The sequence below is a fragment of the Dipodomys ordii genome, unplaced genomic scaffold (assembly GCF_000151885.1).
Source record: "Dipodomys ordii isolate 6190 unplaced genomic scaffold, Dord_2.0 Scaffold26, whole genome shotgun sequence".
Classification (NCBI taxonomy): domain Eukaryota; kingdom Metazoa; phylum Chordata; class Mammalia; order Rodentia; family Heteromyidae; genus Dipodomys; species Dipodomys ordii.
Window position 1 is genome coordinate 4,560,758 of NW_012267242.1, and position 16,691 is coordinate 4,577,448.

Consider the following 16,691-nt stretch of genomic DNA (forward strand, 5'->3'; position numbering starts at 1 on the left):
GAGTGTGGATGCTGAATGACTCTCAGCTCAAGGGTGCAGGTACTTTACCTTTCAGTGGCTTATACGAAGTCTTCTCCTGTTTGCTATTTAGAACCACAGCACCATTTCCAGTTTTTGAGTAGTTTATTGGGGATAAGAGCCTCCTGGGACTTTTCCCCCCAGCCAGCTTCAAACCTCAATGCTCAGATCTCAGCCTTGGGTAGCTAGGATTACAGGTGTGAAGCACTGACGCCCAGTTCCTGTTATATTTTTAAGTGTTCCATTAAAGAAACTCTTTCTACTCTAATAATAATAATACTAGTAATAAAAACTAAGCTTACTTTGTTTGAAAGCTCTTTTTTGTAATATTAACTCTATAAAAATATCACTTAAAATTCCAGTGAATAAAAAATGAAGGAGAGAATATATGGATTTATAACTATAGGCAGCAATACATTATATAATTATTAGGGTAGCCTTCTAATTATCTACCCTTGATACTTAAGCAGAAGAGAATAAGGTTCTACTTTCTCTTTAATCTTGAATTATTTTCACCAATTCATTGCTTAAACTCCTACCCCAAAGAATTTTGACAGCTCATAATAAAAAATATAAACATAACAAGAACAATGAGATAAAGATACTGAACTTATCATCTTGTGGTAAGGAAACAGGCAGTAGGTAGAAGGTGCCCTGCACAGTTGCACAGAAATCTGAATGTCAGCCCTGACAGCTGATAAACAAGGAAACATGCCACAGAGGTGTCATTATTTAATGAATGGCTAGCTGGTTGTTGGACTTGAAAGGATATTATTTGGTGGTCTGCAGGTTAGAGAAACAAGACCAAGGAGTTGTCTTTCTCCTTTTTTCCTGAGTGGAATATAGGTTAACATCTAGAACTGGGGCATATTGTGGAGGCTTTCGTGTAAGTCTGAAGCTGAAAATAAAATAGCTGATGAGAGGAAGCCATAAAGGCAGAAATAAAGCCTATGTGAGCTCAAGGCCACAGAGTCAGCCTCTGTATTTAGGCAAACTTTCATCTACATTACCCTAAATATAGCTCACTAACTGTTTACAGAGGCTACTTCTGGAGCTCCCAGAGAAACTCTTTCTTTCTTTTTTACTTACTTAGTCAATCTTGGAAAATTGGGGGTTGGGAGACATTACCAAAATGAGTAAGATGATATAATTTAAAAAAACATTGAGAGCTTTTTAGCATTATGGAATGAACTTTGATAACTATGCAGTATCAAAAAGGCAATAGAAAAATGCTTGTGGTAAACACTCATCTTTTTGTTAATAGCTACCATTTTTTAGGTATTTGAATTCTCTAATAATTTAAGATTTGAGGGTCTCCAAACACCATTTAAATGCTAGTGTGTGGCAATTAGCATTGGATGATTTTTTCCATAATCCAGTAACAATTTTCAAATATTGACAGCTTAATTTTTTTCAAAGCTAAGAAAATTTCATGAATGATCAACAGATTGTGCAGTTCAAATAAGAGAATACATAGAGATTTCTTGTCAAAGAATCGTGGGCATAGCAGACCTTCAATAAAATCAAAGCAACAGAAAATCAGGTAGCTTTGACAAAGTATTTTTTGCTGCTAAGGGGTGGTGGCTCATGCCTGTGATCCTAGATTCTTAGGAGGCTGAGATCTGAGGATTACAGCTCAAATTAACCCAGGTAGGAAAGTCTGTGAAACTCTTATCTCCAATAAACATCAAAAAGCTAGAAGTGGTGTTGTGGCTCAAGTGATAGAGAGCTCACCTTGAGCTGAAGAGCTCAGGAACAGTGCCCAGACCCAGAGCCCAAGCCCCAGGATGAACAAAAAATAAAAATAAGATATAAAAAATAAAATAGTATTTTTCTGCTAATTTCTTTAAACACTAGAAAGTTTAGGAAAAATCTTGATTTCTTATTATTTTCACCTGAATTCTCCAGCTAATTGACATAAGGAACAGGAGAACCACGAACACTGCACATTTGGAAGCACAGCCTGTGTTAGCTGTTGACATTGAGGTAGTCCATCAAATGAAAAGATTTGCTGTTTGCCACATTTAGCTTAAATAAGTTCCCTTCCATCTTAGAATATAAAAAAAATAAGGAAATAACAGTGCTTATAAAAATCTGCTTCTATTACATTTGGAAATGCAAGAATTTGGGCAGTGATCTGTGAACCTGAAAACATAGTCTGAGTGGCCAATATACAGAAACTTTCTGTTTCAAACCCAGAGTACTAACTATGCCACTTTGGCCACCAATCTTTTATTTTGTATGAAATAGATACCCTGTGGATGTGTGAAAATATAAACAGGTCAGCACTAAGAAATAAATATTTAGAACCATTGGAAAAGGCATTTGGATTGGTATAAGCAAAGTAATAATGTAGCCTTACTGAACCTTGTGGATCCCATTTTCCCATTAAACATAATTAAATCTACTGATATAAATATGCTCTTCCCTCATTTGAATATTCCTACTTCCTTCTTGCACAGAACTCTCTTAAGGATTCAAATTGAGACTTTAAATACTAAAATCACTAGTCACCAAAAGATGTTTGCTGTGTAATATTAATTTTAATATTTAAATACTCCTAAAGGCCCCCAGGTTCTTAAAATGATTTGAAAAGCAGTTCTATTCTAAGGTTTATCTGGATCCATGTGTCAAATTTCATTCCACAGTGTTACTACCCTTTTGGGCCACAAGATTCAATACTTTGCTCTTATTCTAAAAAAAAAAACCCTGTTTGTTTCTTTAGTTTCTTTGTATATACTCCATCCACACCTCCTTACTCATGCATGGTGAATAGCCTGTAGTTTGTGGCCTCTGTGATTAGAACACGTATTAATGGAGGCCAGAAAATGAGATCAGGTTGGATTTTCTTCCCCAGCATTTCCCTCTAATCCTCACCCTCCCATCCTATGGCCTGAAGCTTCTAGAATAGTAAGAACACCTAGAATGCCTGTCTACCCACAGGTCAGTCAGCAGACATTGCCAACACTGAAGGTGAAAGTTCTCCTTCTGGAACAATTGTAATGTGAAACTCGTTATTAAGATGAACACCAAGTAAATTCCATTCCCTACTTCCCCACCTGGAGGCAAACTTTCCTTAACACCATTTTGAGAGAAGTGCCCTTCCCGTCACCTACACAGCACCTCTGAGTTTGCCCAGTGTTTGCCCAGTCTTGTTTCAAGAGGAACCTACCTAGTAGGCTATTCATCCCTATGACTTCCTTGTCCCTCTGAGTAACTAGTATATACATTATACCTATAACAGACCTGTACACACATATACATGCATCTATAAACAGAGTGAGGACACAGAGAACAGCTACTTGGTTAATTTTCATGAATTTGCTTAGATCAGGCAGTTTAATTCATATTTCAAGTAGGATTCGGTACCTTTTCTATGTCAGACCCTTCACTGGGTAGTTTGTAAAACTAAGACATTAAGTCTATAAGACAGATGAGACAGAGCCCTTGGTCTTGAGAAGGTACAACTTATAAGGCACAAACCAAAATTTCAAGTGAGCAATGAGAAAGGAAGGCTTCCCTGAGAAGGTGACTTTTCAGACTGTTGAGTGAGCAGAATTTCCCAGGCAACAGATGCAGAACGCTTTTATGTTCTATCTAGATTTCAATGAGCATTATTGCAATGTCTTTCTTCCTTATCCTGCAAGGGGTTCTTGGTAAACTGTTAGGAAAATCTGAAAAATAAATAAACCCCACTAAGGAAAAAGTTAAAACAGGATCCAAAGACTGGAATCCTTTATAACTCTGTTTACCATATTAACATAAATCTGGGTAAACAATGAGATTTAAGGTAAAGCATAACCATGGTATATTAAAAATAAGGAAATTCACTCTGTTGTTGAGGAGATGTATGTCATGGTCTGGATAAAACTCATACATAGTCTGCTAGCAAAACTATGAACACCTGAGAGTAATATTCATGTTACTCCACGGAATAAACTGTCCAAGCACTACAAATATTACTTAAGCATGTCTCTCAGGCATTTTTAAACATACAAATGTGAACTTCGGGAGAAATGATCAAATTCTTTAAGCTATCTGACAATGAACAATTCGGGTTTTTTTTTTTTGACGTTCGGAAGTGATTTAAAAGGAAAACAATTTTATTGGTCGATCTTATTACTTATGTGTAATATGTAGATTTTTACCAAGAAAACTTTGAGAGAAACATAATCTGACTTTTCTTGGCCTAGGCAATCTGTTTTTAAAGAAAAGTGGGTTATCTCATGTTTTACACAAGGCAGTATTTTAATAGGCCAAGGTTCACTACCGCATTTAAGCTGAGGATTGAAGAAATTTGCCCTTCCCACTAACTACAATGTCTACATCCAGACACGAAACACAAAACAATTGTTGAATATAAGAAAGAAAGGCAATGGAGTCAGGAAAGGATGGCTATTTCTGGTTTTAAAATATCAATATTTTCATCAGCTAGGCGTCTTCATTTTATGAATCATACGCTCTCAAGTCTAACACAATTAATATATTTTTACAAAATGCAGACCTGCCAGGTACTTAGACCGCCAGCAGCACATTAACAAATACCTTTGTTGTTTGTATTTATCTGGTTGCAAATACTTGAACACTACACTGACCAAGTTGGCTAGAACAAACATCTTTTATTAACACATGTTTAACAGGATTTAAAATATTCATAGGAAATGTGCATTATTATCATTTGGCATAGCACACTAGATTTTTAAAAATGCATGGAACTGGATATTGGTGGCACCTCGATGTAAATGACAAATTATTTGGGGGAAAAATCTATTAAAATTCCTCGCATCCCTTTGTCTGTCCGTGTGAACTTTGTTTTGCATGCAGAACTGGCTCCTTGGTTGTAGCTCATTTCCTTCCTAGGTTTCTCTTTTTGGTTTCAGCCATGCCACATGGTTGATGAACATCACTGTCTTGAAACATCATGCTAAAAAATATTGCTATGGGTGACCTATCTGGGCACGGTAAAATTTTGAGACTGTGGCTGATGGAGAGAGGTGCCCATTGAGGGGAGGAAATTCTAATGCGGGCACAAGAGGACTTCTCTGTTTCATTCTCTAAGATGATATGTGGAATTTTTATATTAAAGATTGCACTTTTCTGAACAGGAGGTTGCTGGTCAGGATCAAGTCTGAAGTGTGATTCTGGCATGGAGCTGTCAGTATGGGTAGTTTTATAAGCAGTGTTCTATATCCTTGACAGAAAAACTGCTTGTGCCCGATGCCAATCATTCATGTCTTTGTCAACTATATTGCACATCCTTTCAGAGCTGGCATCCATCTCCACTGACATCCAAAAATATAGAGTTCACTGTCACCACCTCTTAGGGGCATGTGTACACTGGGAACTTACACTTCGGGGGCACATGGTCAGCTTCTGATTCTTTAATACTGTGTGTAACTTCACAGTGTACATGAAAAGAAAGGAAGGGACAAATTCATCTATCTGGGAGAAAGTAAAACAAAAATGAGAGCTGGGTGCCAGGTGCCCATGGCTCAGGCCTATAATTCTAGCCACTCCGGAGGATGAGGTCTAAGGATTGTGGTTCCAAGCCCTTACAGGAAAGTTCATGAGACTCTTATCTCCAATTAATCACCAAAAAGCCAGAAGTGGAGCTGTGGCTCAAGTGGTAGAGAAAGCTGGATATGGATCTGTGGCCAAGTGGTTGAGTACCAGCCTTGAGCAAAAACATCTAAAGCACAGTGCACATGTCCTGAGTTTAAGCCCCTAAAACAGTACACACACACATGCACTCATGGGGGTACACACACACACACACACACACACACACACACACACACACACACACACACACACACACACACACACACACACACACCAGTTAGGTATCTTGAGTTAACATTTGCTGTTTAATCAAATGTTACTCATTCTTAAAAAGATAAAAATAAGGAGTTAAAATTTCATTCCAAACACAGACACAGACACATCTCACAAAGATAACTGGGTCTCTGTATGAAAGTTATAACCATATACACCCTGTAAGCCTTGTTTTTATAGTAAGAAGAGTCAGCAGGAAAGTTTGATCAACAAAGGATGATATGCTCAGTTGATCATTGTTTAGAAGTTGTTTAGGTGGGCAGTGTTTTCCTGCCTATGGACAGGATACCATGGGGCCCAGGCAATAAGGACTGACAATAGTTTACCCACTGAGAAAATATGAGTGTTGCCCTTTCTCTGGGGAAAACAGAAACAATGCCCAAGGAAGCAAGCTTTGTCTTCCTGGCTTTTCCAACCTGCCATTCTATTAAGCCATCACCTCGGCAGTGAGCTGAATAATTATTTTCAGTTAATCTTTCTTTAGACCCATCAAGCATACAGTTATACCTAAGAAGGAGATTAAGCATCTATCTTCAGGATTATTTTTTATAGCCTATATCTCTTCAAAAATCTGCTTGGAGTGTAAGCTCTCCAATTCATAAATCTGAAAAGGGTTGAAATCTGACTCCAGACTGTGTACAATATTTCCTAGGCCTGAGACCAAAAAATATTGGCTGTACCTTTGCAAATCACCTAACTTGCTCCCCAGGAGCAATTACAAATTGGGAAAAATAGGTTAAGTATTATATATTATCATTCATAGTGGGTTTTTAAAAAGTGAAATAAACCTTTAAAATGGCAAAAAGTTCTATTTCTGTCTCATTGTATATGTAATCACCAAACTAATACAATTAGAGGTATAAAAACAAAGTGTACTTAATACATAATTAATGTTGTTTTAAATATGATATGCTTAATGCCTAGCATTTTGAAATACACTCAGTTTCTCATTAGATATAAAGCCAGAATGGCAAGAGGCCAAGAGAGCAACATTTCCTAAGGTGCCTGTGATTATAAGATTTGACAAGATTATCCCTAAAATCTCATTGCTCAAAGATACAGGGCCCTCATCACTCATTGTGCTGTGATTTAATTCCCAACTTTTTAATATATACATTTCTCTTAATATATATCATAGATGCAACAAATAAAACAAAATATACCAATGTTTTTATTCATAAATATATCTTAATGACCGATATACATATTTTATTCCTAATATATCTATGTATATAATCTAAATATATACATATTTACATGTGTGAATACATAAATATAATGCACATATATTTACATATATGTATATATGCACACATATATGTGTTATATATAGACACACACAGAGACAACTTTAATAAAAATAATCTAGAGAGTTCTCTATTAGTAAATAAAGCAATTCCAATTCACCCTTTACAATCCCTGAAGAATCTGGGTTATCAAGTTCTTCTCTCTAGATGGTATATTTTAGAGTTATCTGTAAGTCCTAGATGGTATATTTTGGAGCTGAGTATAAGTACAATAGGAGGAAGGGTCTCTGCTTCCAGAGATAAGTGTATGGAAGCTGTAAGTACACCATGACAGAATGTCCATATTTCACTCCCCAACAAAGCAGAGGAAATCTGGTCATAGGGCAGGGTACCTAATGTGCCAGAAGGACAGAACAGGCTCACATCATGATTTAACATGAATTCCTTCGTCCAGTTTGCAAGCCAGCCGAACTCTCCTATATGCTAAGAACACATTTTTATTCCTTCTGGAAAACTGACCACCTTTATTTCTTCTTTTGCCCGGGAAAAGATCGTTGTGATTTAATGACAAGAGAATAAGGGATGCTCATTTCCTTGTTTTGGAAGAATTAAAGACATTGCGACTAGCAAATGTAGAAGACATTTGGCTTTGTATTACTTCCACTACTTACTGTCCTCTGCGGTCATGAATGGAATCCAAGAACTGTGAACACTGCCAAATCCATTGGAGGCAACCAACCGAAACTCATACTCTGTGTATGGCTGGAGATCTCTCACTTCATAGTTTAAGGATGCTGAAGGATGAGGAAATAATCTATACAAGAGAAAGATTAACTAAGAAGCTCTAGAAATTGAAAGAAATAAAATCACGTAAATTCTCACTGCATAAAGTTTTCAGAGAGTGCCAGCATATATGTAAATGCTGCCATTTTATGCCATCCACTGACATCTCTCTCAAAGTAAGTAGCCATTACTTGCAGATTTGTACTCTTGAATTTATGTGATATGTAAATACTAGTTGTAGTAAGGCTGATGTCCATGTGGAATTTGTAGCACAAACCGTAATAGCTACCACCCTTTTCTAATCGTGATTGAGGCCCACAGTTTGTGACTTTCAAGTATATCCTGGTTTCATGAAATACCTGTATTCATGAAAGGTTTACCATGAAAAAAATTACTTTCAATGTTATATAAAAGAAACGTGGATCTTTTGCCAAGCAAATTATCCATCCACTTGCTGGTTTGTTTGTGCTTTATTACTTGGAACTCTTCAGAGATAACTGTGCTTGTTGCCAATGAGAACTGATCTATTCTTCAACATGTTTATACATCTATTGGATAACCCAGCTGGTAGAAAGATACACAAAATAGAGCGCTCACTCTCGAAAGCCATGGGTGGAGTAGCCAGGCCTCATCTGGAGTTGGTATCTGGGAGAGCCAGGGGCGTTGTTACGAGCTGGTGTAGACCAGACAACCTGAAGACTGGTTGGAGTGGCAGATGAAAGCCTGGGAGGCAGCAGGCCATCTGGAGCTGTCGGAAAACACAGATGAATTAGAGCAGAGAAAACTGTGGAGAACATATGCTGGATGGAGTGGAAATGCTCCATATACTGGAAAAACTGTTCCTCGGGATCAACAACAATGTTAAACATGGTCCATTTAATTTAACATTTTAATTCCTGATCTACGGTTCTTCCTTATTGTGTATTTCAACGCAATGACATTAGTACTTCAGTCTTAAAAGGCAGCCCCGGAAAAGGCAAGACGGATGAGTATGTGAGACTATTCCCACCTGTACTTCTGTTTTCTTAATGGAAAACATGGAGGGAACTTAGGGAGGCAAATATGAAAGTAGCTTTTAAATTTAATTCCTTTGCTCAACAGACCAAGAAATGGAACATAGAAAGTCCAGTTTCTCTTATGCCTTCCATCTGTGTTGCCCACTGTCACTTGAATCATACTATTGCATCTTAACACAATGGCTTTATTTCTTTTACTTGAGAAAATACGAAAACTCAACTTTTACTTTATGCATATTTTGCAGTCATTCCTTTGCACACTGCCCCTGCCTTTACTCAAATAAGTTCTAGTGTTCCCACACACATGCCATTTTTGGTAAATTTTTGTCATCGAGGTGATATACAGAGAGGTTACAGCTACTTACGTCAGGCAGAGTTCATTTCTTTTTGTACAATGGCATCCCTTCCCTCGTTCTCTCCCAGTTTCTGCTTCCTATCCCACCCACAAGTTGTGTAGTTCATTTTCAACAGAGTGAGAACCACGGCTGCATTTGTTCACCCTTTGTCCCTCAATTTCTATGCCCCATTTATCCTCCCAAAGACAGATAAGTGAATGAGCAAGACAAAAAGAAGACAAAAACAGCAATGAAGAAAAAAAAATCCTCGTTTCCATTTCCTGGAGTTATAAGTCCTAGTTTGGAGAGATCATATTGTTTTTCTCTGGTACTGATCCAAATCTGTCCTGAATTCAACACAACTGCATGATATTATCTATCAGGAAACTGTATTTTAATTGTTCTAGATGGCCTAATAAAAAATGAGTGAAACTAGAGCCCAATCTCCAGTCTAATTTAAAAAAATACCTTTTAACAAGATGATTCTGAGTATTTAATTTTCCCAACAAGTACAGCCTGAATGTATAGCCTGAAAGTATAGCCAATCACATGAGCATTCGTTCTAAAGCTAGATGAAAACTCAAAAGCAAATTAAACAAAGACCATGTGGCTGTAAGAAAATTATGTAATGATGCTGAGCCTGTATTTTCTGATCTTTAAAGACAATAATTTTCCCTTCGAAAATAGTTGTGAAAAAGCAGAGGGCATCTAAATGTAATAATTTCTTTGGGGCAGTGGAAATTCTTAGCTGACAACTATATTGTTATTATTATTAATAATTATTCAAAGACTGGTCTGAACTTCCTTTAGAATAATTTTTTATTATTATTGTAATATAATTAGTAAGGAATAATCTGACCATTCTAATCTAACTTCCCTCTTATTAGAACCATAGACCAATGAAACTACAGATGTGTACAGCCATTGGTGGAAGAGGAGCAGTTATAGAAATAATAAAAAAAGAAACATCAGGGTCCACTTTCAATTTTCTTTTAGGTTTCATCTCATGCAGTATGTGGATTTTATGTTCTCTACAGTTTAGGACAATCTGCCTGTGAACAGGGAGGCTAACAGACAGTCACTGGTGAGGAATGGAAGAATTAGATTACATGTTTCAACCATCTTCTCTAAGGGTTTTTGAGTTCATCAATAATTCATTCATTTTTTAATACACATTTATGGAGGCTCCATCCTGTCCTGACTAGGGTTCTTCATTTGGAGAGAAAAACAGACCTAATTAAAACAGATCCGAACTCTGCCCCTGTGGAGCTTACACTTAAGAGGAAAGATATCTACCTGGGAGGGGAAAAATGCTAAGAGAAGAAAGTGAAAAGGAGTGTGTAATTTTAGTTATTAAATAATAATTTGGATGAGATTAAAAGGTTATAGGAGGGCCATGTAATTAGGTGACATTTGAGCAGCGCTAGCAATGACATGAGGGGGCTTCCATGAGTTATGTCTAGAGGGAGAGCCCTCTAGCCAGAAAACAGGAAGAACAGAGGTAGGTAGGGAGGAGGGGGAAGTTCTTTGTGTATGCAGAACAGCAGAGAGATCAGTGTGATGGGGTAGATCAAGGAAGAAAGAGAGGGAAAGTGAAAGCACTTAGTGGGACTGGCAGGAAGTACAATGGCCAGGACACTGAAAAGTCCTAGACACTGAAAGCCTTGTGTTCCATCCTAAGTGTGTCTGAGAGTCATTGCAGTGTTCTAGTACAGCAAATGACACAACAGGAACTAAAGAGGACAAGAAGGAAGAGTGGAGAAGGGATATCATCACTGTAATAATTCACACGCAAGGGTCTAGTGGCTTAGATTTGAGTGAAGAGTGATTGTAGTGAGATATGTTCCCTTGAGTTGGGGAAAAATGTTAACAGAGCATATGAAAATGCCATTGTTCTCAGCCCAGACACTCAAGTGAATGGTACTACCATTCCTGAGAGGAGAAACACTTGGGGGAGAAATAACGTATGGAGAGATCAAGAATTGTATTTTGGTTGCATTTTCTTTTATTTATTTATTTATTTTTTAATTTTAACCCTAACCCTAACCCTAACCCCTAACCCTAACCCTAACCCTAACCCTAACCTTTGGTTGCATTTTCATAGGAGTTATTTTGTATAGCAGCCTCGAGTGGAGATCTGGAGGAATAAGTTACATGCATAGTCTTGGGTAGAAGTTCTGGGCCCATGTAGATACGGTATTTAAAGGTTGGAGATAAAAGGAATGAAGTAGAGGCTGAGGGAAGAGGACAGAGGGAAGAAATAAGAGGTCTGAAACCTGAGCCCCAAAACCCACCAAAACTTTAGGGGTAGTCTCTAATGTAAATTAAGCTGAGAAGGAGTGGTCAGTGAAGTAGAAGAAAGCGAGAAGGTGGATGGGTACTGAGGTCAAAGAAGGAAAGCGTGTTTTGAAAAAAAAGAAGGACCAATCAACTGCACAAATGTGAAGAGAATTTAGGGTAAAAAGGATCCTGGGAATTAGACTTGGCATTTGGCCATGCAGAGTCAGTTCATGACCTTGTCAAGAGCAGAGCAATGCAGAAGCGGACACAGCAGTTTGGTTGAAGGCAACTGAGAAGAGCATGAGGAGAAATGAGCAGATCTGGTGAGTGCAAACAATTCTTTTGAGGGAATTTTATTGTAAAGGGGAGTTAAAAATGGTACAGGCGCTATCGAAGCTCGTAGTACCAAAGCAGTTTCCTAAGACTAGCTCATTTATGCATGCTTATTGGAGATTTCTCCTATAAGCAATTGAGGGGGAGGCCAAGGTAGAAAAGGCAAGAGCAATGGCCTGAGCAAAGTTCTTGTGAGAGAAGCAAAACAGGTCACATGTTAATTGAATGCAGTCGGGGCTGCTGGCTGGTAAAGAGATCAAGGATACTATGTTGTTGATGTAAATACAAAGACTGAGATGCAGAGAAGTGGGTTAGGCTTGGTGATGGAACAAGAACAAAGATCTCTGATGATGTCCATTTCTATAGTGAGTAAATTACAATGAAACACATCCACTCACTGGCAAGCATGAGGGTGAATGGGATGAGACAGGTATGAAATAGTTCTCCCATCAAAAGCATCACGTGACAGAAAATGCAACGCAATTATTGTCAGGGTCTGCTACCGCATAACTTAACTCTGAGTCTTGTTAGGTGTGGAGAACATATAATTCTCAAGTCTTTAAAAATGATATTATGTAGCCGGGCGCCGGTGGCTCACAGCTGTAATTTTATATACTCAGGAAGCTGAGATCTGAGGATCACAGTTCAAAGCCAGCCCAAGCAGGAAAGTCCCTGAGAATCTTATCTCCAATAAACCAGAAAACTGGAAGTGGCGCTGTGGCTCAAGTGGTAGAGTGCTAGAGCTGAAGAGCTGAGGGACAGAGCTCAGGCCCAGAGTTCAAGCCCCATGACAAAAAAAAAAAAGATATTATTGTATCTATCAACACAAGTCATTTTGATAATGCTGAGGGTTTAGGTTTTGTTTTGTATTTGCCAGTACTGGGGCTTAAACACAAGGCTTCACACTCTAAGTTGGCATTTTTTATCAAGGCTCATGTTCCAAGACTTGAATCACACCTCCACTTCCAGCTTTTTTGCTGGTTGATTAAAGATAAAATCTCTCATGTTTGTCTGCCCAGACTGGTTTTGAATCACAATCTTCCAATCTCAACCTCTGAGTAGCTAGGATTATAGGTGTGAACCACCAGTACCGGGTTTAATGTTGATTTCATATCAACATATTTTCTTGGGTTCCTTGGTAACCTGTACAAACATATAAAATAAGCACTATAAAAATAGGGGAAAAGTGAAAATTCATTTAATATATAAGATGAAATATGTCTTTCATGTATTAACTTTCCTTTTTATTAACAAGTTTTTTATTGTGAAAATACTGTGCAGAGGGGTTACAATTACATAAGCAAGATAATGAGTACATTTCTTATCAAGCATTGTTGCCTCCTCCTTTGTTTCCCCTTAACCATCCCTGCCCTTCCCCATGCGACTCCTCCCCTCCTGCTAAAGTTGTAAAGTTCATTTTTCCACACAGCAACTTGTACATCTCATTGTTGCAATGGGTCCACCTGTACCCCTATTTAAACAATTTGTTTTTCCCTTCCCCTTCCCAATTTATACCAACTTTCATCTTATTGTTCTAAAAAAGTAAAATGCCACTGATGATCTAATCTTTTAATGAATATTAGTCATCAGCATGAAAACAATCATAGTTTTTTTATATGCATGTAAAAACTGTTTCATATTGCTCCACTACTGAGATGACATAGAGGAGCATCCAAAAGTGGGCTCTATAAGAACATTCAACCATCATGTTAAAAAAAAAGCAATAAGTTCATTAAAGTGGTCACAGTTGATTATTAAAAAATGCAAATTCTCCCCAACTTATTGTTTAAAAATCATCTATCTATAACTGCTCATTCTGTATGCTTTCAGTAAGGCTGAATTCTGGAAACCTTTCTTTCCCCTCTCTTTAACCCCTTTTATCCTAGCTCGACTCCTTAGAGGCTCCTTAGCACTGAAGCAATAATGGCTAGCCAGCCATAATTCCACCCCTGGTTTCTTAACAGAAGAGCCTTGTATCTATCAGCTTGATATATTGGCTCCAAGATGCCATGTTGCTCAAAAAGCTTCTCTCAAGTTTAATATGACCCTCTCGGGGCAAACGCTCCACAGACAAGCTCCTGAATCAACGTATCTTGTCCAGTAAATACTAATTCTACATGGCAACTGGATAAAACAGCTACCCCATCTATAAATCCAAAGGAAGGGAGGTTATTTTTTTAATAAACTTTCAAACTCAAGCTCTGTGGAAGGCAAAATTAATACAAAACATTAAGTAATAAATTGAGGCCAGACCGGGTCTAGGTAGCATAATGATTTTGAATATATAATTTGATTACAATTTTAAGTGATTATCCTTTTGGATGTTTTTCTATGTAAGATAAATTCCCACAAGGCAAACAAAATTATTTACATATGCTCCAAATCTTGTCCCATATAGATTTATAGAATGCTGTGGGAGAGAGCTCCATAGCAAAAATAGAGACTTTCTCCCATCTAGCAGGTAACTACTAAGATAGTAAGAACCAAAGGAAGCTAGTTTTTAGGGAGAAAAAGAAATGCTTGTACTCCCCTTATGTACAGATTTCTTTCTCGGGACATCTTAACATCTTAGTAATACTGTAGGGTTTTTTTTGTTTGTATTTGCATGCATGTGCATTGCAAAACCGTGGAATACAATGCTGCATTAAGACGCTTCACCCCTCAAACCCACATTAATTGGTGCTAAGACTACTGCAGCAGGATCTTGTAGGGTGGTCAAAGGTAGAGTAGATAGAAAGAGGGGTAAGATTATCTTCTGCATATTTTATAGGTAAACATGCCTGACATAACTGTAAAAGAACATGCTCATAGCATGACAGAGCTATGATGCTTTGAAGGATTCAGAAGTTGGAAACATCCAAGCAGCTTTGCCACTGCCAGGAGGGCCGGGCGGGCTCTTTCAAAGAGTCCTTGCAGGTGAATCATGTTCTGAGCCTCATTCAGTACCTCAAGGCTTTCCTAACTCTTCCTGTGCTTATTCCAATCAGATGTAATACTTCTTGGTCCATTTGGATACTGACTACTCCTCAAATTACCCCCTTATTGCATTCCCAAGTAAGTTTCTCTGTTAACATAAAAGCTACAATGGCCCTTTATCTATATGAACCCTTACTACATTGCTGAATAAATTGGCACATATTGCATTGCATATTTCTCCATCATTTTCTGAAATAGCTTTCATAGGAGTAAGGATTTTAAATTCTAGTTTCCAGAATGGAAAATTAAAGTTCAGACACATGTACTGAGTCATTGAGTCATAAACAAATTAAAAACAGAAGGCAAGACTCGATTTCCAGTCATTCAACCATATGTCATTTTAAAAGATATTAATTATGAGGAATATACAGATGTGCTAACAAATGGACATTCAACCTTGAACACAAGGGTGTGCAAACACAGAGTGTTGAGTGGTAACAAGTATATTAAAATAGATTGATTGTCCACAAAATACTCTCGTTAGGCCTAACTTTTTAAACACAAACTGTGTGCCAGATTCTTAATTATAATTATAATTTTTCCCTTGGAATTCTACTACAAAATTGTGGTGTTAGCTCCTTGTACTGTCAAAAAAGAAGCCAGGACTCAGAGAAGTTAAGTATTTTACCTGGAATTATGACTACTGATACAGTGAGAATTCATACTAGAATTGTTTAGTTCAAAGACATTGCTCTTAATTCTAGGACGTGAATGCATCTGTTATAAGAAGTGGTTTTGAATAACTACAAATGTATGAAATAAATGTACAATCAAATCATTTATGATATTAAATGGGTCTCAATAGAAATTCTTTTCAGACTAAAGCATATTCCTCTTTGAATATTTTTACTATATTTAAGAAATTGTACAAAGGAGTTGACATATGACAAAACAGTTTATGAATACAGTGTATATGATATGATCAATGTCACCCTTTTAACATTCTCACCCACCCCTCCAAACTCACTCCTTCCCTCACTTTTCTTTCTTTCTTTTTTTCCGTTTGTTTTTATTGTAAAAATGCTGTATAGAAGGGTTACAGTTACATGGGCAAGGTAATGAGTACATTTCCTATTGAGCATTGTTGCTTCCTCCTTTGTTTTCTCCCTACCATCCCTTCTCTCCCACCTCCACATCCCCCCCCGCCCCCCCCACAAGAAGTTGTAATGTTGGTTATCAACATAGTATTTTGTATATCTCATTGTTACAATGAGTCAATCTGTATCCTTATTTAAGCATTTTGTTTTTTCCCTTCCCCTCCCCAAATGAGAGAAGTGAATATACAAGATGCAGGGCACTGACGTCAAATACAGTGAAAACAGGGGTTATACCATGGGGGAGGAACATACAAAGAAACAAAAAAAATCACATGGTACATTATAAATATATTAGAAACAATAGCAAGAAAGAAAAAAGATATTTGTGTCCCTATCTTGGGGTTCACTTTGCTTAACGTCATCTTATCTGGTCATATGTACATAGCTTTTGACCTTTTCTGCTTGTCCTACACAGGTACTAGTTATTGCAAATAAGGGAAACAGTAAGACCTATGTTTCTTTGGGCCTGGCTTACTTCACTTAATATAATTTTTTCCAAATCTTTCCATTTTCTTGATCCATTCATCTACTGAGGGGCATCTCAACCTCTCTAGCCTCTAAAGAAATGCAGGTCAAAACAACATTGAGATTCTACCTCACCCCAGTTAGAATGGCTATAATCAAGACCTCTAATAACAACAGATGCTGGAGGGGATGTGGCCAGAAGGGAACCCTACTCCATTGTTGGTGGGAGTGTAAACTTGTTCAACCACTTTGGAAAGCAGTATGGAGGTTCCTCAAAAGACTCCACATAGAGCTCCCCTATGACCC

General features: G+C 37.6%; 1 protein-coding gene across 1 annotated transcript in view; it reads right to left on the minus strand.

Annotated features, from left to right (window-relative positions):
* Ush2a (Usher syndrome 2A (autosomal recessive, mild)) overlaps positions 1 to 16,691 on the minus strand; it is a 640,567-nt gene that overhangs the window by 220,120 nt on the left and 403,756 nt on the right. The window contains exons 38-39 of the mRNA XM_013015154.1: positions 8,481 to 8,631; positions 7,772 to 7,914 (exon numbers count right to left, since the gene is read on the minus strand). Of these exons, the coding sequence (XP_012870608.1) occupies positions 7,772 to 7,914; positions 8,481 to 8,631 (294 nt within the window). The remainder of the gene's footprint in view (positions 1 to 7,771; positions 7,915 to 8,480; positions 8,632 to 16,691) is intronic.